This window comes from Ceratotherium simum, chromosome 27 (genome assembly GCF_057802395.1).
Source record: "Ceratotherium simum simum isolate JZ-2026a chromosome 27, ASM5780239v1, whole genome shotgun sequence".
Lineage (NCBI taxonomy): Eukaryota > Metazoa > Chordata > Mammalia > Perissodactyla > Rhinocerotidae > Ceratotherium > Ceratotherium simum.
In genome coordinates, this window is record NC_141926.1 from 13329206 (window position 1) to 13353262 (window position 24057).

Below are 24057 nucleotides of genomic sequence, written 5' to 3' on the forward strand. Positions count from 1 at the left end.
TTCATGGATGTATAGGGATCTTGGGTTTACTCATGTGTAAAATGGGGGCGATGGCACTATCTCATGAGGTTGTTGGGAGGATTAAATGACTTAATATGTGAAAAGCAGCTAGAACAGTGCCTGGCATTATAAGTGCTCAATAAATGTGAACTCTAATTGTGTTAATGTATAGGCATGAATTTAAATAAATACAGAAAACAAAGACTTCCTCTCTCCTCATTTATTTTGAAATGTGCTGTAAACAGTTTGAAATGTCCCTTTGATAGCTTTCTGGCTTCACCAGGATTGAATGACACGACAAATTCTCCTTCATAGAAGGTACAAGTGAAACAGGACCGAAGGGATGGCATCAAGATGCATCTCGTTTTCAGTAGAACTGGCCCATGTTTCTGGGGAGTGAAGTATCCAAACCACTGTTCATCCATATTTCCTGGATGATTTGCTCCCTGCGCTCAATCCTTTCTGCTAGCTCTGCAGCCTCTGTGGAACTGTAGACAGGATATGAAGTCCTACAAAACCCCGACAGTTCCCCCGGAAAATCAGAGTCAGAGGAGTCCTCCTCCCCTTCTTCATCCTCGCTGTCCTCCTCGGCCTTGTCACTTCCTGGCACCAGGTGCTCCCTCGCCAGCTGCAGCTCCTGGAAGTCCTTGGTGCAGGACACTCTGATGACCAAGGCGCACAATGTGAGCGCCAGACCGATGCAGACACTGGACACGAACAGCAGGGCAGCTCTCTCGGGGTGGGCTGTGGGGGAAGAGGACATGTCAGGAGCTGGGGGGAGCTGTGAGTCTTCACCAATCCCAAGTCCCACAGAAACAGAAGCCTGCCCAGGCAGGCAGCTAATGCAGAATGCCAGTCCTAGATAGCATCCTTGAGACCATCCTCACCTAAGTGATCATATACTCCCATTGATTAAAAAAAAAAGGTTTTGAGCATATATAGTCAATGTAAGTATGTATACGAGAGGACATACAGCAGAGGGACTCAGAAGCTGGTCCCCCTGAGTTCAAAATCAGGTCTGCCACTCATTAGCTGTGTAACTTTGAGCCAGTTACATAACCTCTCTGTGCCTCAGTTTCTTCATCTGCAAAATGGAGCTAATAGCACCTTCCTATTATAGACTTGTTATGATGAAATAAGTTAATTCCTGTAAAGCTTTCAGAACACTCACTGACACATCATAAATGTTCAATACACTGTTAGCTATTAGTAGTAATAAATTATGAAAAATTAATTTATAAATAAAGTATATATACGACTAAGTACAAATATAGTAGATGTCAGCAGAGCTTAATTTCTTTTAGATTAAAAAATAAATGGAAATATGGGGGCTGGCCCACTGGTGTAATGGTTAAGTTTGTGTGCTCCACTTCAGCGGCCTGGGGTGTACAGGTTCGGATGCTGGGTGCGGACCTACACACCACTCATCAAGCCATGCTGTGGCGGCGTCCCATATACAAAGTAGAGGAAGACTGGCACAGATGTTAGCTCAGGGACAATCTTCCTTACCAAAATAAATACACAAATAAATAAATGGAAATAAAAGTTCTAGTAGTTTTTCCTACATCTAAATGATTGTATAATAATAACGGAAATAGAAATTATGCTAATTTTCACTACGTACCCTGGTCTAAATCCTTACACATTTAATCCTTACATTAACCCTGCACGGAAAAGACTATTACTCTTCCCATTTTTCAGTTGTGCGCCCCTTGAGGTGTCAGCACTCCCACTTTGGGAAATAATGATCCAGCTAACTCCCTCATAATATAGGAGTTGGCAGACTTTTCCTGTCAAGGGCCAGATAGTACATATTTCAGGCCTTGTGGGCCGTACAGTCTGTTGCAACTACTCATCTCTGCCATTGTAGTTCAAAAGCAGCCACAGACATACAGGTATGGCTGTGTTCTAATAAAACTTTATTGACAAAGTTGGCCTGCGGGCCGGAGTTTGCAGACCCCTGATATAGAGGCTCAAGCTGAGGCCCAGGGGGAAGCCACTGCTGGACACTGGCGGAACGAGGACTGGGACCCAGATCTTGAGCTGTGAGCTGCTTGTGAGGCGGGCATGTGGAACCACCGGCACTTGCTCCGTACATCTCAACTGAACGGAGCCTCCTCTAGGCACACCGCCTCCATTGTACTACATGCCAATAATGAAGACCGCTGTCTTTGGCGCCCCTGTCTTTCCCCAGAGGTGCAGACTGGCGTTTCAGAACTCTAGGGCTGTTAGGTTTCATGTACAGGCAAGGCATCCAGCCATTGTGATCCGACGGCAGAGACCTCAGTGGGACCCGCTATCTTCCTGAAACTTGAAACCTCCCCAGTCGGCTTCCTTCACTTGCAGCTCAGGTCACTGGCGGAGTTACTGCACTCAAATATGTTTTTCTTTGTTGCCATCGCCCCTACTAGCACAATCTCATCACCTCTTTAAGACATAGACGTCTTCATTCCAATTTGATTTTGGCTGCAGGAGGGGCAGCGAGTTGTTTGTAGTGCTGCTAATAACAATACAGTTTTCCTAAGGATTAAGATATTTTGAAGATTTAGTCAAATACAGACACATATCCTTTGTGAGAGAAGGAAGGGCTATTTTCATTTCTGGGAGTGGAGGTAGAATGGAGATTGGGGACACTGGCACTTTGGACAAAGTCATTAAACCATAATATGCAAAATGATTACCCAGACAGGTGGGTAACTATGAGCCAATTATGGTACCTCTTCCTTCCTTCCTTTCCTTCCTTCCTTTCCTTCCTTCCTTCCTTCTTTCCTTCCTTCTCCCTTCCTTTCCCTTCCCTTCCCTTCCTTTCTTTTTAAGGACGCCAGATGGACAGAATTATATTAATCATAATCCTTAGGATGTGACACATTCTCTTCATTGGTCAATACATGGCCCTTTTTAATGTTTATTTACTTAATTACCTTTAATTCTGTAATCAGCCCCTGGGCTGTGAATAAGCCCCCCCGTCCCCCCATGGGAGCGAGGGCCTTGACAACAACCTGCATCCAACCTGTGGGTTCCCCCTCCCCCCAACCTGCTCCCATCAAGGTAACTACCCCCTGAATTCCACAGTCATTACTTCCCTGGTTGCCTTTTTATATAATTTATTGCATCTCTATGTATTCCTAAAAACTTTATGAAAACGGTATCATGTTACAGATAGTGTTTGGAACTTGGTGTTTTGTTTTGTTTTTAAAAACTTAATATTATGTTGCCGTATCTTATTGCATTGTCTTGACTATACCGTAATTTATTCACTCACTCTCCTGCTGGTGGGCATCTGGGTTGGTGCCAGCTTTCTGCCATGTGGGCACTGTAGGTATGAACATTCTTGTAAAAGTCCCTGGTGGACATATGCAAGTGTTCCTCTGGGGTACTGATCTAGGAGGGTAATTGGATGGGTTTTAGGGTATTTGAATTTTAGGAAGTACTGCCAAAGTGGTTTCCAAAGTCCCTGCAGTGTGGGAGGAATCCTGCAAATCCTTGTCTTCTCCAGCACTTGGTATGGACAGGCTTATAAACGTTTTCTAATCATCTGGGTTTAAAATTGTATCTTACTGGGGGGGGGTCTTGATTTTCATTTTCCTGATCCCAAATTATATGTATATCTCTTCAGATGCTTGTATATTTCCTCTTCTCAAAATGCTGGTTCATGTCACAAGCTCATTTTTTCTTCCTATTGGGTTGTTTGTGCTTTTTGTCTTGTATTTTCACTTTCGTTAAGGTGTCTTTTTTTTTGTGTGTGTGTGAGAAGGACTAGCCCTGAGCTAACATCCGATGCCAATCCTTCCCTTTTTCCTTGAGGAAGATTGACCCTGGGCTAACATCCGTGCCCATCTTCCTCTATATGGGACGCCGCCACAGCATGGCCTGACAAGCAGTGCGTCGGTGCGTGCCCGGGATCCGAACCTGCGAACCCCGGGCCGCTGAAGCAGAGCGCACGCCCTTAACCGCTGTGCCACCAGGCCGACCCCATTAAGGTGTCTTTTGATCTAGTGAATTTACCTGAAAAACAGGAATGATAATGCTACTCTTCTCCATCTTCCCTGCCTCCAGCTCATCTCCTCTCTCCTCTCTGGCCCCTTTCATCCATCTTTCCCACTGCGGCCATTGTAATCTTTTTAAAAATACACATCACTGCCCTACTTAAAACCTATAAATGGTCCTCCTCCTCTCCTAAGCTAAACATCAAATCCTCACCACAGCCTGTGAAGTTTGCTATGACATGGCCCCTGCCACCCTCTCCAAGTTCAGCTCCAAAGACTGGTCCCTTCTGCTTTCTGCTGTCCTGCCACACTGGCCTCTTTCCATTCCTCACAGGGGCCGGATGACTTCACACCTTGGCACTTTTGCATTGTTCTTTTGCCTGGAATATTCTTTTTCCCCCTCTTCATAGCCCTCTGTGCCTGCACCCCCAGACTAGGCCAAGTACCCCCATCATTGGGTCTCATAACATCTTGAAGGTCACTAAATCACCAAGTGTGTTTCCTCCTTTCTGTCCCCGTAGAATGCAAGCTCCATGAGGGCAGGGGCTGAACTGTCTTGCTCTTTGCCAAATCCCTGGTGCCCAGCGCAGAGCAGGGATTACACAAGTATCTGTTGAGTGCATGAAAGGAGGCGTCACGGACCTAGAGCACTAGGCGTGGTGCCCAGTGGGTGGGACTCCATAATGTTAGCTGCCTCTTTTCCTCTCTCCCTCTTCTCCTGGGAAGTGAGAGTCTGCATTCTCCTGCCAGGAGAGCTTCTCACTCATCAGACTCTCAGTGCCTCTTGGCTCAGGTATGCCTCCTGCCAAGTGATCACTCTCTAGGCCATGTCCACACCAAGTGTGCTGAGATCCAGTGATCAAAGATGGAGAACATGGGCAACTCTTGGCAAGCCCATTGGAACAAGGTTTCCTAGTCATCTGAACCAACTAGTTTAAAATCACAGTATCACTAGACATTAGTGAGATGGAACCTCGAGGTGAGCTGGGCCACCTCCTCCGGTTACAGCCGTCTCACTTGTCCCAAGCCACCACTTGGCTAGGGCCCCAAGCTCGGGCCAGGGCTCTCTCCACAGCCCCAGGCTCTACACTAAAGATGCATCATCTCTTTTCTAGAATCAATTTGGACCACTCGAGGCTTTTGTGGCCCCTTTTCCTATTATATATTCTGGAAAAATAAAGGCGTTAGTCTCCATGTGGTTAAAGAGAATCTTCACACAGTTATTGTTGGTATTGTTCTCCATTTAGCCTCGGTTCATCACAGGCTCAAGGAAATGACTTTAATTTCATCAGCTGTAAGCCCTTGGGAATCTCACAATGGTGGCCCGTGGCCTTTAAGGCCCCTTGACCTTTAGATCTCAGGTCTGGAGCCAACACATGCTCCAGCTCAAACTTAATTGTGTCCAAATAAGACACTGAGAGGCCAGGGTGAGGGTTACCTCCTGGGGCCCTGCTGCTGGCGGGTAAAAGCACAAAGTCTGTTGGCCCTGGTCTCCCAGCACTTAGGGATGTGACCATAACTTTCTGTCATGGAACCAAAGATTAGAGACCGTGGGAACACATCAGAATCCACACCGACGTGACAAGGCGGTGCTGATTTCCAATTGTCCTCCCTGACAGGGGATCATGTAACTCTGACTTTGGAATGTGTTGTTATATTTCTATTTCAGTGCGGGTTTGTCTGATAGCCTAGGGTTCCTTTCATATAAAACAGTGATGCCTCCCAGCTCAAGAGAAGCTCTGCTTTCTTACCCGTGGCCCCAGTTACCCCAGGACCCTGAGAGTCCACAGCAAGCTCTGCCAGAGGGCTGAAGACACACATGGTCCCCAGTAGGGGCAGTGACAGGAATATCAGGCCTCAATAGGCATGGCTGCAGGCACATATGAGGTCAACACACAAAGCAGATGTCAATGAAACACTAAATACGTGGAATGGGAGATGTCACGTTCTGAGCAAGACTCTAAATAAGTCTCCTAAGCACAATCTGCCAGGCGACAATGGCTGAGCCAGCTAATAAGTTGCCTTCTAAGAAGCTCCAACACATACACACACACACACACACACCCTTTTCCATTTCTATTTTTTTGTGTGTGAGGAAGATCGGCCCTGAGCTAACATCCATGTCAATCCCCCTCTTTTTTTTTTTTTTGTGCTGAGGAAGACTGGCTCTGGGCTAACATCTGTGCCCATCTTCCTCCACTTTATGTGGGATGCTGCCACCCCTGACAAGCGGTGCATCGGTGCATGCCCGGGATCTGAACCCGGGCCGCCAGGAGCAGAGCGCGCACACTTAACCACTACGCCACAGAGCCAGCCCCTCCATTTCTCTAATTTCAAAATTTTTCTATGAGCTTCTTCAGACCCATGACCTAGATTCTAGAATGAATTCAACAAGTAGGTCTATTATTGAGGTGACGGTAAATTCAAACATTCCTGAGAAGGTGTCTCAATGGCCACACAAGAGAAAACGTTCATCAGGGACCCTGGACGTTCTCACATCCATTCCGCCAACCTGTATTTCAACATTCCAGGACAAGCTCCTCGATTTTGGTTTCTAGTGCACTAGTCCCTCGCATATACTTGGCTGCACTAATGTGTCAAAGCCACTGGCAACCTGAGCTGGGAAAAGTCCTTTTGGCTTCACTCAGTCTACTGACTATGTGGCTGGTTTTGCTGAACCTACCCTGCTCCCTCTCGGCTCCCCGCTGTTCCCGCCAGTGGCCTCTCCTTCAGACAGGCCTCCTCCCTCTAGCTTGGGGAGATGAATGTGCCTAAACATCCCTCAATAAAACCAAGTAACAGCCCATCACGTCCTTAAATTTCTTTAAAATTAGATACCTATAAATGGCAAATAGGAGATGATAATAAGGCATAGGATAGCTCATGACACCAGATGGGGATTCATCATAGGGTCATTCATTAATGGCTCACTGTGCACCTACCCTGTGCCAGCACTGTCCTAGGTGCTGGGATATGACAATAACTAAGATGACAAACATCTGCCCTTGGGACGCTTACTGTCTAGCAGGGAGATGGGCACTTAAATCTCTCCTATGATTTCTGGGAGTGATGAGGATGCCAAAGGCAAGACAGGGATGGAAGGAAGCTAATTCAGGTAACTTGAGGTCAGGAGGTTTCCATCCCTGAGAATTCCGAAGGGCACACTTCTTGCTCAGAGAAGCCAGAGCACAGGTCTTGCATCTGCTGAGTCTGAATCCTGGCCCTGCCGATGTCTACGCTGTGGCCTCAGGCAAGTGGCTCACCTCTTCTGACCCTCAGCTTCCCTATGTGCAGAATGGGGGACCAGAGTCCCCTCTCTCAGGGCGTTGCTATGGGCTGAATTGTGTCCCCCCTCAAAAGTCATGTGTTGAAGCCTTAACCCCCACTGTGATTATATTTGGAGACAGGACCTACAAGGAGGTAATTAAGGTTAAATGAGGTCATTAAGGGTGGGGCCCAGATCCAATAGGATTAATGTCTTTATAAGAAGAGACACAAGAGCTCTCTCCCCCTCTCTCTCCCTGCCATGTGAGGACACAGCAAGATGGCAGCTGTCTACAAGCCAGGAAGAGAGCTCTCACCAGACACTGAATCTGCCAGGGCCTGGATCTTGGACTTGCAGCCTCCAGAACCATGAGAAGATAAATGTGTGTTGTTAAAGCCGCCCAGTCTATGGTATCTCATGATGGCAGCCCGAGCTGACCAAGACAGCTATTGAGAGGAACTGACAAGGCCCAGAGTGGCCACAGCTCGGTAGGTGGCCTCATCATTGCTCCTCTTTGTTATTCTCTGTGTGGAGGATTCTCATGATGCCTTTCCTCCAAGGGGCTCTCCAGGGTCTTTGAAAATATGGGGATATTTTTGACAATAAAAATCCTGACATCTCTTAATGTCGACAATTATCGGGAACTTCGAGAAGTGGAAATGGGAAGGTGATTAGAAAAGAGAAGCTTCTCAGAGGAAACCACCAACCACACAGGGAGGAATGTTGACGCGAGAAGACGATGGAACAGTAGAGGATCCCGACTCTCCTCTCTGTCTCCCGTGTTGAGATGGTTCCTTTAGTCTTTATTTTCTTCTGAGGAAGGCTTATCCCAAACAGCCCAGCCCTGGCAGGCCTCCAATAGTAATGCCATAATGCATCATATTAATGTGTATTTTACAAAAGGCCTCAGAGGTTTGGCATCCCTGAACAGAGTCAGGCAGGCATTGCCGAAACTTGCAGAATCAACGTTCCAAAATATGGCCTCCCCTAAGATGAACAGAGAAGGTGGGGAGGAGAGATGGCACGCACATCCCCTCATTGACAGCAATTTTGGCTCCACTAATTAAGGAGAGCTGAGTCTGATCCTCTCGGGGAAGATTACCAAGGGAAACCTTGGCAACCGTGAGAAGCAACACTGGTGACTCAGAAAAGGACTCTGCCTTCACAGGGCATGACCTGTTTTGCCTACTAAGTGACCTCTTGGCTTAATTTTCTTCCAGCCGAGGATGGAATTCAATAATCCTCTGCCCTTCCCAAATTTTAGAGCTGGGAAGTGCATTCCTCAGGTACCTACTTTCCAAAGCAGAAAATACCCATGGCGCCCACCTCCCAAATAGTGTGACTCTTTCTGTTTGCTCCCTCCCTCCCTATGTGGTTCTCCTACTGCGAGCCCACTTGGCTACCATTCCTGCACCTGAATTCAGGCTTCTGTGTTTCTGGATCTTAGAAGACTACGGTTGCCATGTCAAACTTAAAGTCATTTTTCTTTAGCTATCTGAGTGTTGTAATTAAACAGTGCATCTGTTAGACTTCAGTAAATATATTGGCATTCTAGGAAGCTTCGATTCATTGACCTACCTCTAATATAAGCAAATGCTGCCAGAGAGTTGCTAACAATAACTCCGTCTTTCCTCAGAACTCTTGGTTTGTTTGGGTCAAAGTTTATACCTGTTTCATAAAAAATGCAAGACTGATTAATCACAGCTGTTCACAGTACGCCTTTTGCTCCTAACTCAGGACTGCCATAATAAATAAAAAGTCAGGGAAATCAAATAAATGGGCCTCTAACTAAATTACGGAAGACTAAGCCAGGAAGAGCAGTTAGTAAGCAGTCTTTGAAAATATTAAGTGACGAAAGGGATTTAGGAATTCTACAATGTGTTGGTTCCAACTTCAGATGCCACTCATCCACTCGACTGTGGAAGGGAACAAGTTTATTTTCCCATCCTAAAGGCAATGGCATTCATCATGCCTTTGGGAGGCTTAATAATGTCTTACTTAACCACAGAGCTGCTGTCTGCTCTGTTGACCACAGAGGAGAAGGCCTTGAATTACGGAGGGAGGTTGTGTTGGGTTACTGTTTTGGAAAGGACAAACAAATGCAGGGCGGAACTGGTTCCAGATGCCTGGTTAAACTGCTGTGATGGGGGCCGGCCCGGTGGCGCAGACGGTTAAGCGCGCGAGCTCTGCTGCGGTGGCCCGGGGTTCACAGGTTCGGATCCTGGGAGTGCACCAACGCACCGCTTCGCAAGCCATGCTGTGGCGGCGTCCCATATAAAGTGGAGGAAGATGGGCACGGATGTTAGCCCAGGGCCAGTCTTTCTCAGCAAAAAGAGGAGGATTGGCAGATGTTAGCTCAGGGCTGATCTTCCTCACAAAAAAAATAAATAAAAATAAACAAACTGCTGTGATGGAGCTCGTGAGCTCCTGATGGTGCAGCCTAAGGGCTCTGGGGACCCCTGAGAATGTCAGACCGGGCAGAAGTCTCCGAGGAAGGATGGTACAGAGCACTCAGGCCTCCACTGCAGGGGCACCAGGATAATCATGGGATCTGAGTGGGAGCTCTGTTATAAAGAGCAACGGGGCTGGGAGAGGCAAAGCCTGGCAGAAAGCTGGAGTGGCGAGCTAGCAGAACCCGGAACATGAATAACAGTTATCTCTAAGCTTTGAGACTAGGGGTGAGTTCTGTTTCTGGTGCTTTCCCGTGTTTTCCACGTCAAGCATACTTTACTTTTATACTTAGGGGGAAAAGATCTCACAAATGTAATAAAGTGACACAAAACAAACTCTCAACATGCGAAGTGCAATGTCTTAGACAGATGTTCTACACCTTTCTATAAAGGCTACAGGGACTCTGCAGCTTCTGTCAGGAGCCCCAGGGGTCTCAATTCCATTCTAGATTTGATAAGGAAACCAAAATGGTCATGCTCCCATTTACAAAAGTCCAGTGAAAACCTAAGGAAGAAGGTGGCCTGTGTACGGAGGCCCACAGGTCCAGCCTGGTTCTGACCCACCCAGGTTCCTAATGGGAGCATCTTTCTAACAAGCTCACGGTAGAATCCAAGAACGTCAAATTTATTTCTGCCCAGACCTCTTTTTCAAAGTGATTTTTCTTTTGGGAAATAAGAGGGGAATGGAGGGAGGATTTATTCTACTTATAATTTAAACAACAAAATGAAATGTTGGCCACCATTTGCAACCATTCACCACAGCACTCCCATATTAGAGCTAGTAGCTCAAACACACCTCCTAACATCCCCTTTCATTCTAACCAGTGTGCACCCGGCTCTGGTCCCACGGGGCTGTTTACCTTTACTTAAAGAGAAATGCTGGTAGTAAGCCATAAAAATTACCATATTCACCATCTTTCTGCTTCAAAGAAGGTTTTAGATTAGCAACGGCTGGATCAATCGCTGTGAGTATGTTCTTGGGAACTAAAAAACAAAAAGAACTCTTTTAAATACATTATACGCTTAATATATTTTTTAAATGAAATGTAGTTAAGACCAAAAAAATCAATTTTCAAATCAGTCCATAAATCACTCTGCTTTTCAGATAAACTCACATACACCAAGGGCTACATACACCAATGGTACGATCATAAAATGTCCCAAGAAGGTAAAATTTTAGGCCAATTTTGAAGTACTAAAAAAAAAACACACCACAATAAGAACAAATAAACAAGATACGGTCTATCTATCCAGTAGAATAACATTTAGCAGAAACACGGAATGAAGTACCAGCATGTGCCACATGGATGAACCTCAAAAACATTATGCTTAGTGGAAGAAGCCAGACACAAAAGGCCACCTATTGTATGATTCCATTAATATGAAATATCTACAAGAAGTAAATTCATAGAGACAGAAAGTAAATCAGTGGTTACCAAGGACCAGGAATGAGAATGGGGAGCTGACTGCAAATGGGCATGCGAGAACTTTTTGGGGTCATGGAAATGTTTTAAAATTGGAGGGTGGTGATGGCTGCACAGCTCTGTAAATTTACTAGAAATCACCGAATTGTGTTTACTTAAAGTGGGTGAATTTTAAGGGATGTAAATGACACCTCAATAATGATGTCATGAACTTTGCTGAGATATAGTGAAACCAAATGACTGTAACTCACTCAAAGTCCACCAGCAACAACTCTGCTTTTTACCCACAGCTCTTTAACTCCTGGCTTCCATAATAAGCCTGAAGAGAATTCTAAGACTTCATGCTAGAATAATCCTCTAAGTATTATAAGAAAGGATGATAGGGGGTGGCCCGGTGGCGTAGTGGGTAAGTTTACGTGCTCCGCTTTGGTGGCCCCAGGTTTGTGGGCTTGGATCCCGGGCGTGGACCCATACACCACTCATTAAGCCATTCTGTGGCGGCGTCCCACATACAAATAGAGGAAGACTGGCACAGATGTTAGCTCAGGAACAATCTTCCTCAAGCAGAAAGAGAAAGATAGGCAACAGATGTTAGCTCACGGCCAATCTAAAAGAAAGGACGATAGAAAGATGAGGAGAGGGCCGGCCCCGTGGCTTAATGGTTAAGTGCGCGCGCTCCGCTGCTGGTGGCCCGGGTTCGGATCCCGGGCGCCACCGACGCACCGCTTGTCCGGCCATGCTGAGGCCGCGTCCCACATACAGCAACTAGAAGGATGTGCAGCTACGACATACAACTATCTACTGGGGCTTTGGGGGGGAAAAATAAATAAATAAAATCTTAAAAAAAAAAAAAAAAGATGAGGAGAGGAGGGCAGCGTAATAGCCTCCTTGGGAAGGTGGTGAAAGATTCCGCCGAGCTGACCCTAAGAATAAACCACCCGATCTCAAGATCCCCAGGCAGAGGGGATGAGATGACAGCTCCAGCTGAACCTAAACCGTGGGGCAAAGCAAGAATTCTGAAGGCCAAGCACACTGCAGCCAGCTGGGAAGAGGGAGAGGAAACCAAATATTTTTGCTGCAGAAAATTGCTTATTTTTGTTTGTTCTTTATCCCCGCTGGTATCTGGGAGAAGTGGCAACAGGAAATAGAAGTGAAGCCAATATAAACTGGGTAAGTTCAACTGCACTGATTTTCTAAAAAGAGCTGGTAAGATGTATTCAGCAGCAAGAAAACCTTATTTCCTTTCTCAAAGTGCTTAACTAAATTCTTTTGGGGATGTCTCAGGATCGACAATCAGAGAACATTCCTAGATTGTGAATTTTCCACTTGCAGGAGGCCTGGCGCCTTCGTGCCCATCAGCAGCAAGGGGCACTCCCCAGGATGGCACAATGACAATGGTGGAGGCAGTGGAAGCTGTCCAGGGTCCCCGAGGAATGCCCCTTGGCTGACCACGCTGCTGATCCTGGGACCATGGCAGCGCCCCAGAGAGCTGCCCTGTGCTGCCGCAAATGCTTTCTGATGAAGCAGCCTCTCCACCACTTCTGCGCCCTGAGAAGGACGCCCCGATTCCTCGGCAGGAGCACGTCCTCCCTGCCAGGAGTGGCACTTCCTTCTCACGTCTGTCTCTTGGCTTGTTCTCAAGATACGGCCTGAGGAGGGCTTGGCTCTCTGCACATGCCAGAGGCGTTATAGTTCCAGAAAGAGGACGACCTCAGAGAGGAAGGACATTCTAGGACCAGCTTTGCAGAACAACCAGGCACCCCACAGACTAAATTGCCTGCGTGTGATACAGGCTCAAGTCAGGAAATTGTCCATTTACTACGTGAAAATGGCTCTGATGGTGGGAGAATCTTTTAGGACCTTTAACAACAGGTGTCAACACACCTGTCGATTCTTGCATCTCCTTGTTTCGAGAACAAAGATGGGGACCGAGGGATGATTTATTACCACCCCTCAAACTTGCCCCTCCCACTTTAGGTATATTAGTGAACCCACAAGCAAATCACTAACGGAGCTCCTAACATATGCTGGACCCTGGGCTCGACGCTTAAATGGTGCATCTTGCTCCATCCTTATGGTGACCCTGTGAAGATGTGTATCATCCCCATTCCTGCAGATGGGAAAACTGAGGCCCAGAGACACGCCATTCACCTAGGAAGAGGCACAGCGTCAAATCCCGGTCTCGCCCACACATGCCCTTGATCTTTCTGTGATGCTGTACTGTCCATGGGACGTTCAGCCTTTCGGAACCGGAAAAAGAACTATTTCAAAGGATTATAAAGAAGGCAAAGTGACTCCCACTCAGGCAGTCCCCCTGAGTCTGTTTAGGCGAAACCAGAGATGATGATTCTAATGGACTTGAATGGTTCACTAAATTCGGGCTGGGCTCCCACCTTAAAATTTTTTGTTTTTCCTGAATAAATCTTCCAGGTCAAGCTTGGGTCAGTGCAGACTTTAAAAAAGAAGCCACCACAGGTTGAATTTAGGGCCCCAAAGAATTCTTCACATCAGAGACAAAAATGATGTCTGCTCAACTGTTCCCCCTTCTTAATAGGTACCCAGGCTGCATGAGCACCTCCAAATGCTGGCATCCCCCATCCTGTTTTGTCCCCAAATCCCAGCAACCCCCTAGCCTCTAGCCCCCAAATTCTGGTACCAGCATCCCTCTTGTCCCCAAATCCCAGCACCCATCCTTCCTGTCTCCAAATCCTGGTACCACCACCCCTCTTGTCCCCAAATCCTGCCACCCATCTGCCTGCCTCATCTTGTGGGAGGAGCTGTGAAGGCCCCAGGCTGAAGTCCACACGTTTCCTGTGCCTCGCAGGAATTGTGTGTGTGTGTGTGGGGGGGATGCTGCCTCTGTCTTGGTGATCCTGGAGGACCAGTGGCTATGGATATGGAGAGGAGTCCTCACTGCAGAGGCGAGGGGGAGAGCTGGCCGAGTTCTCCGGGTCTACCTTGTCCTATCAGGAGGAAAGTCTAAAATCCAGCACGTCCAAGAAGGGTGGCTGATGGTAAAACTTGGAGGGAGAATAGAGCCAGCGAGGACATCATTGGAGCAGCGAGGACCTCATTTAGCCGTGCATTAAAGAAGACTACTCAGTGACGCATCTCCCAACCCAATCAATGACCAAGTGCTCGGTGCTCTGAGTGCTTTGACATCAGCCAGACGTGCTGCCTACAGTTAGAAAAGCAAAGGGCTCTCAGCCTGACTCATTCCCCCGAGGATACTCGAAGATGCAGAAATTCTCCGCCCAGCCTAAAAGCTGTGTGGGAGAGAGCCCTGACTAATAGAAGCTCTATAAAATAGGGAGGAGTGTTCTTTTTAAAATGTAAATTGATTGTGTCCCCTGAGAAAACCTTTCAGTGGCTCCCCATTGCCCTCAGGCATAAGCCAGGCCTTACTTGCCCATCCCCCGAGATCCCTCCAGTCCTGCTCTGTTGCTCACCTTGCAGCCTTTGCCTGTGCTGTTCCTTCTGCCTGCCCTTCCCTCCTCCCCACCTTCACTTTGCTGACTCCTACACATCCGGTCTCACTTGCCTCAGATGCCACCTCCCCTGGGAAGCCCTCCTGGTCCCCAGAGTCCCCAGAGCCTGGAATTCACTACATTCTATCCCATAGCCTGTGAGGGCAGGGACCATATTGCTCACGAAATTCCCCTACCCCCACCTCCCTGTCTGCACATGGCTGGGGTTCAATCACATGTGTGGCGTGAATTAAGGCGAGGAGGCCACAGCACTCCCTGGTTCCTTTTATGGCCCCGTGGGTTCAGCCACAGGTGGTGGTTCAGGGCCCAGTGAAGGCCAATGGCCTTCTGACATACAGATGCTGACCCCTCCAGAATATTCTGGCTGGTTGTGCAACAAGGGTAAGCCGTGGGTGAGGCAGCCCTGCCCCCCAGCCTGGGTCATATTGGACATGGGTGACACGTGTTTCCTCAGATATGAGGGTCCCCACAGCAGGGCCTGCTTGACGCTCAGCTCTTGTCCCTGACACACCCTGCCCCCCCTAACCCATGGAGTGGGGTGTCCCCTGGGTGGGCACAGCAAGACTGCTGGGGAGAACAGCAAAGCCCGGCTGGAGGCTGTGGTTGGAAGCAGGATATGGAGTAGACCCCTAATGGGATGGATCTTCCCCGACCCTCTTCTCTAAGAGCAGCTTTACCTGAGGTGGGCATTGGCTGGGCCCCTCTCTGGCAGCCATGTTGAGAATCATGTCACATGGTCTCTGGCCAATGCTGATCAAAGGAGGGGGGCTACCTGACCCCAGCCCAGCCCATTAAATATCCTTCTGTTAGAAATTTAGAATTAAGATCGCAAGATCGCGAGTCTTCATGTTGTTAGAACTGTAACGTAAAAATCACTCAGGGCTGTGGAGGTGGCCACGCGCCATGCAGGCCAGGCTCAGAGGAAGGCCGCCTACAGAGGGAGAGAGGGGCTGGGGGGTGGGGAGTGGGGGAGAGAGAGAGAATAAAGAAGTAGTGCTGTGAGAAGCAGAGAAGAGAGAGGGAGAGATGGCTGCCATCGCCTTGGCGTTTCTGGCTTTAGCGCCACCTAGAGGCCTTGCTTTCCTGCCCTGGCTTCTGAGGACGGCCTTCTAGCCATATCATAACTCCCCATGCCAATCTTTTTTTGGCTTAAACCAGCTCAAATTGGTTCCTTCACCCACATCCAAAGAGTCCTAACTAAGACAGATCTACTTAGAAATTAATTATTGACAACCTCTGGAATCTTCGTATCAACCTCCATATCTGTTGTGAGAATTTTTGAAAATGTAAAATCTCTCAGGCCCACTTGGTGATCTATAAAATATGCAGACATTGCAAATCATTTTTTAGTGATTCAGGTTTCACAGTGAAGAGCAATCTGGCAGAGGGAAATATTTTTAAAATGTCAACCACTTAGATGGTGATTAGAAGGTGTCATAGAAGATGTCTGCTTGTGGGGGGCACTAACTTGCCTCACAGTGGGAGTCACCTCCTCCCTTTGGAATAACTCCTAGGGGACACACTGATGGACAAGGGGGCACTTTCTGAGGGCGATGGGAAGAACACACTCAACACTCCATTTTCTCCATGGTCCCACATCCAAAACCAACATGCACCCCCTTCTCTCTGACTTCGGCCTCCTGTGCTCAAGTGGACTCACTCAAATGCCTCCCTCTGCAATTCTTCAACCTCCTCCAGATCCCTCCACTGATCTCCTACTTCCTCTTCATCTCGAAGCCCGTCCTGTCTACATGTGCCTCCTTCTCCAGCTGAGATTCCACCATCCACCATTGTGATGACTCACTTGGGAACACCCAGCTCCAGCCCTCTCTCCCCCTCCTTTCTCGTTGCCCAGGGAGCCTCTCCCTGCCTGCTCTTGAGAAGCTGGCCCTGCTGGAGGGAGCCACAGCACTGGGCAGAAGAGGGTCCCCGAGAACTGTGACTGTTAACTCCTGCCTCCATGGCACTACTTCATACCTTCTCTCATCTCCTCGAACCCCTCTCCCCTTCCCCCTGTGCTCACAGCTGAGGACCTCATCTCATAGTTATTTTGAGAAGACAAAGACCATGCAATAGGAACTCCCAGAGCCTCCATTCCCAGAGCCTCTTCCGCCCTGTTACGACAAGGGAAACATCCTTCCCGCCTCTGTACGGTCAATCCCATCCCTCTCATCTTCCACCAGACCCCAATCTTTCCAATAGGCCAGGTCTCTTCAGCATCCCTAATGTGTTTCTACTTTCCAAACATTCCTCAAATCCATCTGATTTTTACCATGTCTATTAGCACCGCTCTAGTCCAAGTCATTGCTGTCCAACTGGTCTAACTGGTCTCCCACTTCCATCCCACTCCAGCCCATTCTCCACGCTACAGCCAGAGTCGTCTTTTAAGAGTCCAACCATCGTGATCGAATGACTCTCCCACTTAAAACCCTCCACTGGCACCCCCTCCCAGGATGCCTCAGGATCTGGTCCTGGCCCTCTCCAGTGCCACCTCCTGCCACCTTGCTCCTCACCAACTCCTCTCCTCCCCCACTCAGCATCTCTGCACGAGCTGCCCCACTGCTCCCACTGTGCCGGCTCACACCTGCCCACCCCTCAGAGCCCAGGTTGCAAGTTCACCCCAGAGGAAGGCTCTCTTTGAAAAACTTCTCAAACCACCACCCCCAAGCTAAATTAGGGCCCATCCACCCTTCTCCTCCTGCATAGTATCCTGCCCTTTTCTGACGCAGCATTTATCACGATGGGTAATGACAGATTTATGTGGTTATTTGTTTAATGCCTGTCTCTCTTCTCCAACTGATGATTCCATGAGGACAAGGACCATGTCTTTTCTTTTTTTGCACTACTAAATCCTTAGCACCCAGCACAACCCCTGACACACAGAACATGCCCATAACGTGCTGAATGAGGGAAAAGAATCTCGAACTGGGATGCGCAACCCCCAGGCCCTGAAAGCCCATTTTCTTGGCTTAGCTAAGAAGAGCCACAGCCCTAGGAACTGCTCTCGCCTCATCCTTGAAGGCACACCAGGAAATTCACCTTATTTGCAGGCTAAAGTCCCGCTCCTTCAACACTCCGCTGGAGAGGCCTGAAGTTACTAGAACTTCATAATGATCTATGTGGCTTCTCGGGGAACCTCAGCCAGAATGGGCTCAAAGGTACCCAGAGCTGCTTCGACGTGGAAACAGGAATAAAGACTGAGAGGGGAAGTAAAGTCATGCTTCCTGGAATGTAAATGTGGCTGCTATTATTTTGGGAATACATTTACATAGTCACTTCATTGTACCTACTACAGCTTTGAAATTGCAGAGGACAACACTTTTAGCTCGGAGTGTAAAAGGCTGGGGATGCAACCGAATATTATTAGGCCACAAAAGGGAATGAAGTATTGACACACGCTACAGCACAGATGAACCTTGAAAACATATGCTAGGTAAAGAAGCCAGGCACAAAGGGCCACACATTGTACAATTCCATCTATATGAAACATCCAAAGAGGCAAATCCATAAAGACAGACAGTAGATTGGGGGTTGCCTGGGCGAGGGGGCTGGGAGGATGGAGGGTGGATCGGGAGGTGACTACTAAAGAGTACAGGGTTTCTTTTTGGGGTGATGAGAATGTTCTTTAATTGTGGTGATAGTTGTACAATTCCATGAATATACTAAAACCATTGATTTGTATGCTTTAACGGGTGAATTGTATAGTCTTTGAATTATCTCTCAATAAAGCTGTTACCAAAAACAAGAGGCTAGGGGTAGCTGGCGGGGGAAAAGGGGTTTCCATGATCACAGGTATCAGGTTCTTCAGCTACGGTGCTCTTTGCTCTTTCCTTCCATGCTCGTTTGTCAGGATTACAACCCAGAAATCCTCAGTACCCTCAGAGAACAATTAACTGCTGATTCACTTTTAGGTAGCTTTATAAAATTGGAATTGAATGTACCAGGCATTTCATTTTATTATTTGAAGACACAAGGAAAACACAGTCATGACTTCGTGTAACATTCTTAATTGTGTTAGGTAAGCATTTGAGCTGTTGACTCAACGCTGTGGGCCTGTAGATAAAAGGGCTGTTGGCAGCACAGAGAATTAGTCACTTAGGGCCTAAAAGCAGGACTGGGAGGTTAACCAGGAGCCAAACAACACTTCTGTGAACTTGCATGACATACCCATAAACTTCAGAGCCTCCTAAGAACCCAGATAAAAATCACTATTCCCAGTGCCATCAACTTCGCCCCATTTGTTTGTTCTTTTCCTGTTCTTCCCATTTGCTGCCAATCTGATGGCTAGAAGGGCTTTTAAAACAAATTTCAACCCAAGAAAATTCTATCACCTATCTGATGTGAATGTCATAAACAAGAATAAAGGGTAGAAAAAGAGGCTCTTGAATATCTGGGATGACAACACAGTTTCAGGAGTAGGGTCTTTCGGTTTGCTGCAGGAACTTTTGTTCACGTGATCACCACCGCCCAAGAGACGGGGTGTGGAGGGTGTATTCTTACCACAGGCGTAGGTGACGGTGAGGTATTTTTTCACTCTGGGGAGACAGGGACTTCCGAAATGGAGGTTGTTGACAACGATTTTGCATCTCTGCCTCCCATAGCACCTACTGGATAATACTTGCAAAGCCGAGTAGGTCAAACAGTCTGAAAGGCAGAAAACATCAAGAGAACTTTCTGTTACATTCCACATGCGGCCACCACATATTTTTTGTAAATGAATATGCTGAGCTGGATTCCAAATCTCACGGAGATCGTTTCTCTGATTATTTCCTGTCTCATTAAAGCACCCAAGATGCTTTACCATACAAAGTGTATGGATTAAGTACAGTAGGGGCAGAGCTGGTTTCACAGGCATGTGCTAGAAGGGCCCTGAGCTTACTTGAATGCTCTGCTGTCGCCAGCTTGAAATTCTTATATATTTTTGAACAAGGGGCCCTATATTTTCATTTGGTACTGGACCCTACGAATTATGTAACTGGTCCTGCATACACAGCAGGCAAAATATGTAGAACATTGAATGAAGATTCTTATTTCCTTTAAAACTCTTACCACTCTTTGAAATATTTATATATTTATTTTGAGAATCCATCTCCCCTCTATGAACATAAGCTCCATGAGAGAAGACTATTTCTATCTTGCTCATCATCCACTTTCCACTGCCTGGCCCACTATGGAACCCAACAAATAACTGGTGAATGAATGAATGAATGAATGAATGAAAGGAACTAATAAGCCTGAGGATATGTTCTTCAGCACCCTGGTGCAATGTCATCACAATTAGTAAACATTAATTGAACACGTACAGAGGATGAGGCACTGTGCTATGTACTGTCAGAAAAACAAGCCAGAAGAAGCCTGCCTTGCATTGGCAGGACGTGCAATGGAGCTGGAGAGGCAACACCCATATGCGTGACCCGATGTACAGGGAGTGAGTGTCAGCAGTGAGTGGTCCAGGCAAGAGGTGCTGGGGTCAGAGGCAAGAGAGAGCGCTGTGGACCGGAGTGGTCAAGACAGGCTTTATGGAGGAGAGCGGCTTGGTCATGGGAGAAAGAGCATGAATCGGATAGAGGCAGGCAAGAGAGAAAGGTATAAACACCAAGCCAAGTGGGCCAGAGCACTTAAGGGGAGTCTAGAGGGCTGAGCATGAGCTGGAATAATGGTGGGGGCAGGGAAGCCACAGAGAATGAGCCAGAAAAGCAAACTGGAGCAAGATGAGATAGCCTTCGAATGCTCAGCTAAAGACATTGGACTTTATTCTGCAAGCAACAGGGAGCCTAAAGAAACGACCTGATGCTCTTGTCTTTTGGGGACGGTGTACAGGATACCCTGAGAGAGAAAAGGAACCAACGGCAGGAGACCAGTTTAGAAGCAATTTTAACCATACACCTTGGGAGGAGTTAAGGGCTTGAAGAGCAGGGGACGGAGAAGGAGAGAATTTTAGAGACCTTGCAAAGTTCGGTTCACTTATAATAGCTAACATTATGCCAGGCTCTGTTCTCACTCTCGTATGTTAACTGATTTAATGTTCCCAACAACCCTATGATATAGGTTGTTTATTATATATATATACATAAAATTGTTTATTATATATAATGGGTTTTTAATATAGTATATAATAGGTTGCTTATATTACATATACACACACACACATAGATACACACATAGACACACACACACACACACACACACACACATATAAGGAGGTTACATAACCTCACACAGCTAGAGAAGTAGAGGATAGGAGGGTGTGGATGTGACTGCTGCAGAGGCTCCAGAGTCTGCAGGCTTCACCTCTGAGCTCTGCTCTCCAGGTCTCCAGTGGAGGGTGGGTGAGGGACCCATCAAGGATGATTCAGATCTTAAGCCTGGGAACTGAAGAGACAGTGGTGCCATTGCCAGGGACAGGGGAAATCAGTAGGAGGACAAGATGATAAATTCATTAAAAAAAATACTGTTCTGCATTTCAGATAGGAGGAGCCTTTAAAGAGAATTTCCAGATCCAGAGATGCCAGTGGAGGGTCGTGCCTGGAGAGCCCAAGGGCTCAGAGAGAGTGCTGGCATCACAGTGGCCGGGATCTGCAGTCATAGGACTTCTCCTGTGCTGTCTGCTCACGTCTTACAGATGACAAACTGCTCCGCCCTCTAAAAACAAAAACCCTGCACTCCCCATATCCTCGAACCTCTCTCTAGCCTTATCTCTTTCCTTCACAGTCAGGCTTCTAGAAAGGGTCCTGTACGTCCCCTGGCTCCTCTGCATCTCCTCCAGCCCATGTCCCATCCATCCTCACTGTGCTTCTGTCTCATGCACGCCCTGACACTCATCCCTTCTCTCCAGTCACGGGGACCTACCACTGTCCTATCCAAGAGATGGGAGCCGGTCCTGACTCTTGCCCATCTCTGGAACCTTGGGGGCCTGAACACTCTTGTTGAAGGAACGGTTCCTCCCTGACCCTGGCTCCATGGTGCCCTTCTCCTGGTTTGTCTCTGACTCCTCCATCTCAGAGCCCCCTGCAGGCCTGCCCACCCAGAGCGAGCTCTTTCCTGTGCCTGGGCTCTCTTCCTCCACCTGCACACTCTATCTGGGCCACATGTCCATCCTGAACCTCCGAGAATGAGGACCCAATAGCTCGCTTCAGCCCTGGCCGCTCCTGGGAACTCTACCCTGTGCATGGATTGCCTTCACTCTCCTCCCAGGAACCTCTCATTGCTCACGTCTGTCTAGACCATATTCATCATGTCCTCCCATCCCCCACCGACGCCCAAGCGACCCAACCCAGCCCTGCTCCTCTCCTGATTCCTGCTCTCTGTGACTGGTACCTCATCCTCCAAGGAGCCCCAGCCGGAACCCTCAGCTCATTCCCCTCCCCACGCCCTCCCAATCTGACGCTCTGGCTGAGAATCCACCCTCCTCTCAGTTCCCCAGCCTCGGCCTCAGCTGCAATCCTGTCTCTTTTGTTGTGAGTCTTTTATCCAGTCTCCCCCTCCATTTCCTTCCACTTCCAATGGTTCTCCCCTTTGCCCTCCAGTATGTTCTTTCTAATCATATCACTCCCCTGCTTCAGATCCGGCCCCCACCTGCCCTGCCCTTAAGATCAAGCCCAACTCCTGAGAATCGTGCACAAGGTCTGATGTGACTCACCTCCTCTGCCTCCTTTTAGCTTCCGTTGCAGCCATTCCTCTGCCCCAGCCTGTGTCCCCAGCCTGCTGAGCTCACTGCAGCTCCAGAAAGCCAGCTGTGATCCTCGATGTCCCTACGCCTCTGCACAGGCTCTTCTGCCTGCTTGGAATGCCCTGTCCCCTCTGTCTGCTCAGTGGTCACCTTCTCCATGGTCCCCACCCCCGGGTCGCAGTTAGTAGTTTCCTTCTCTGTGCTTCTACTGTTCCTTGTACAGCTGTTATCACGGCTCTACTTATTTGCTCATTTGTCTGTCCCCAGTCTAGATGGGGAGCTCCTGCTCTTGGTACCTTACACAGGGCCTGATGCTCAGTGAATGCTCAAAGAATTGCAGGACAAAGGTGAGGGTTACAGCCTCCATCCCTTTGGAAACTCCTCCTCGCCTGCCGATACCCTCACCACCGGGCGTTTGAGACAGCTGCTCAGAGGAAGAATCTCAAAGTGGATCACTCAGGAAGAGAGGGGAAGGGGTAAACCAGCAGTGGGGTACCGGGGTGCATGACAACCAGAGGAAGTGAGCTGCAAGAAGGATTCAAACGGACCGGAAGCCAGAGAAAATGCCCTGGCTTCACCCCCATGTTCGCTGCAGCATCATTCACAACAGCGAGAGGTGGAAGCCACCTAAGTGCCCATCAGTGGAAGAATAGATTACAAAATGTGCTCTACACACACAATGGACTATTACTCAGCCTTAAAAAGAAAGGAAATCACGACACATGCTACAACATGGATGAACCTTGAGGACATTATGCAAAGTGAAATAAGCCAGTCACAAAAGGGCAAATACTGTAGGATTCCACTCATATGAGGGACCTAGAGCAGTCAAATTCACAGAGACAGAAAGTAGAATGGTGGTTGCCAGGGGCTGGGGGGAGGGGGAATGGGGAGCTATTATTTAATGGGTACAGAGTTTCAGTTTTGCAAGACGAAAAAAGTTCTGGAGATTGGTTGCACAACAGTGTGAATATACTTAATACTACTGAACTGTACACTTAGAAATGGTTAAGATGGTAAATTGTGTGTCATCAGTTGTTTTAACTACAATTAAAAGAATATCATGGCTTAACTGTGAAGATTAACCAATTTTCATAAAGTGCTTCGAGCAGTGCAATAAGTCAGCCATGATTAATGAAGAGGAAGGAGGAAGGATGAAGGGAATTAAGAACGTGACGGAATAGGAGAAGGCTTTGATCTACCAGATATTAAGACTTGTCAGGGGCCGGCCCCGTGGCTTAGCGGTTAAGTGTGCGTGCACCCACGCACTGCTTGTCAGGCCATGCTGTGGCGGCGTCCCACATAAAGTGGAGGAAGATGGGCATGGATGTTAGCTCAGGGCCAGTCTTCCTCAGCAAAAAAAGAGGAGGATTGGCATGGATGTTAGCTCAGGGCTGATCTTCCTCACCAAAAAAAAAAAAAAAAAAAGACTTGTCATTAATTTATAGAAATTAAGACAGTATGGTGCCCTGGGATAGAAATATTACTGATGGACCAGAAGAGAGAACCTAGAGATTGAGCCAGGTGTGTATGGGACTGTGGTATGGGACAGGGGTGATGTGGCAGTGGGGTGGAGGATGGGAGGATGGTGGCATATCTGGTTATCCATAGGAAAAAAGTGGGATTGAGTCCCCATACAAAAATCAATTCCAGATGTATTAAAGACTTAGATGTGAAAAGCAAAACTTGAAGAAAAAAACGTAGGATAACATTTTTCTGATCCTAGAACGGGAAACAATTTCCTTAAATTAAATACAAAAAGCACTAACTGAAAA

General features: G+C 47.7%; 1 protein-coding gene across 2 annotated transcripts in view; it reads right to left on the bottom strand.

Moving 5' to 3' along the window:
* Positions 1 to 214: 214 nt before the first annotated feature.
* Positions 215 to 24057, bottom strand: part of EVA1C (eva-1 homolog C) — a 49348-nt gene continuing 25505 nt past the window's right edge. The window contains exons 4-7 of one of the 2 annotated variants that reach the window (XM_087417824.1): positions 19114 to 19257; positions 10614 to 10685; positions 8830 to 8919; positions 215 to 744 (exon numbers count right to left, since the gene is read on the bottom strand). In XM_087417824.1, the coding sequence (XP_087273950.1) occupies positions 368 to 744; positions 8830 to 8919; positions 10614 to 10685; positions 19114 to 19257 (683 nt within the window). In that variant the 3' untranslated portion in view covers positions 215 to 367. Of the gene's footprint in view, positions 745 to 8829; positions 8920 to 10604; positions 10686 to 19113; positions 19258 to 24057 lie in introns of both variants that reach the window. The other variant, XM_004429559.3, reaches the window with a different exon arrangement.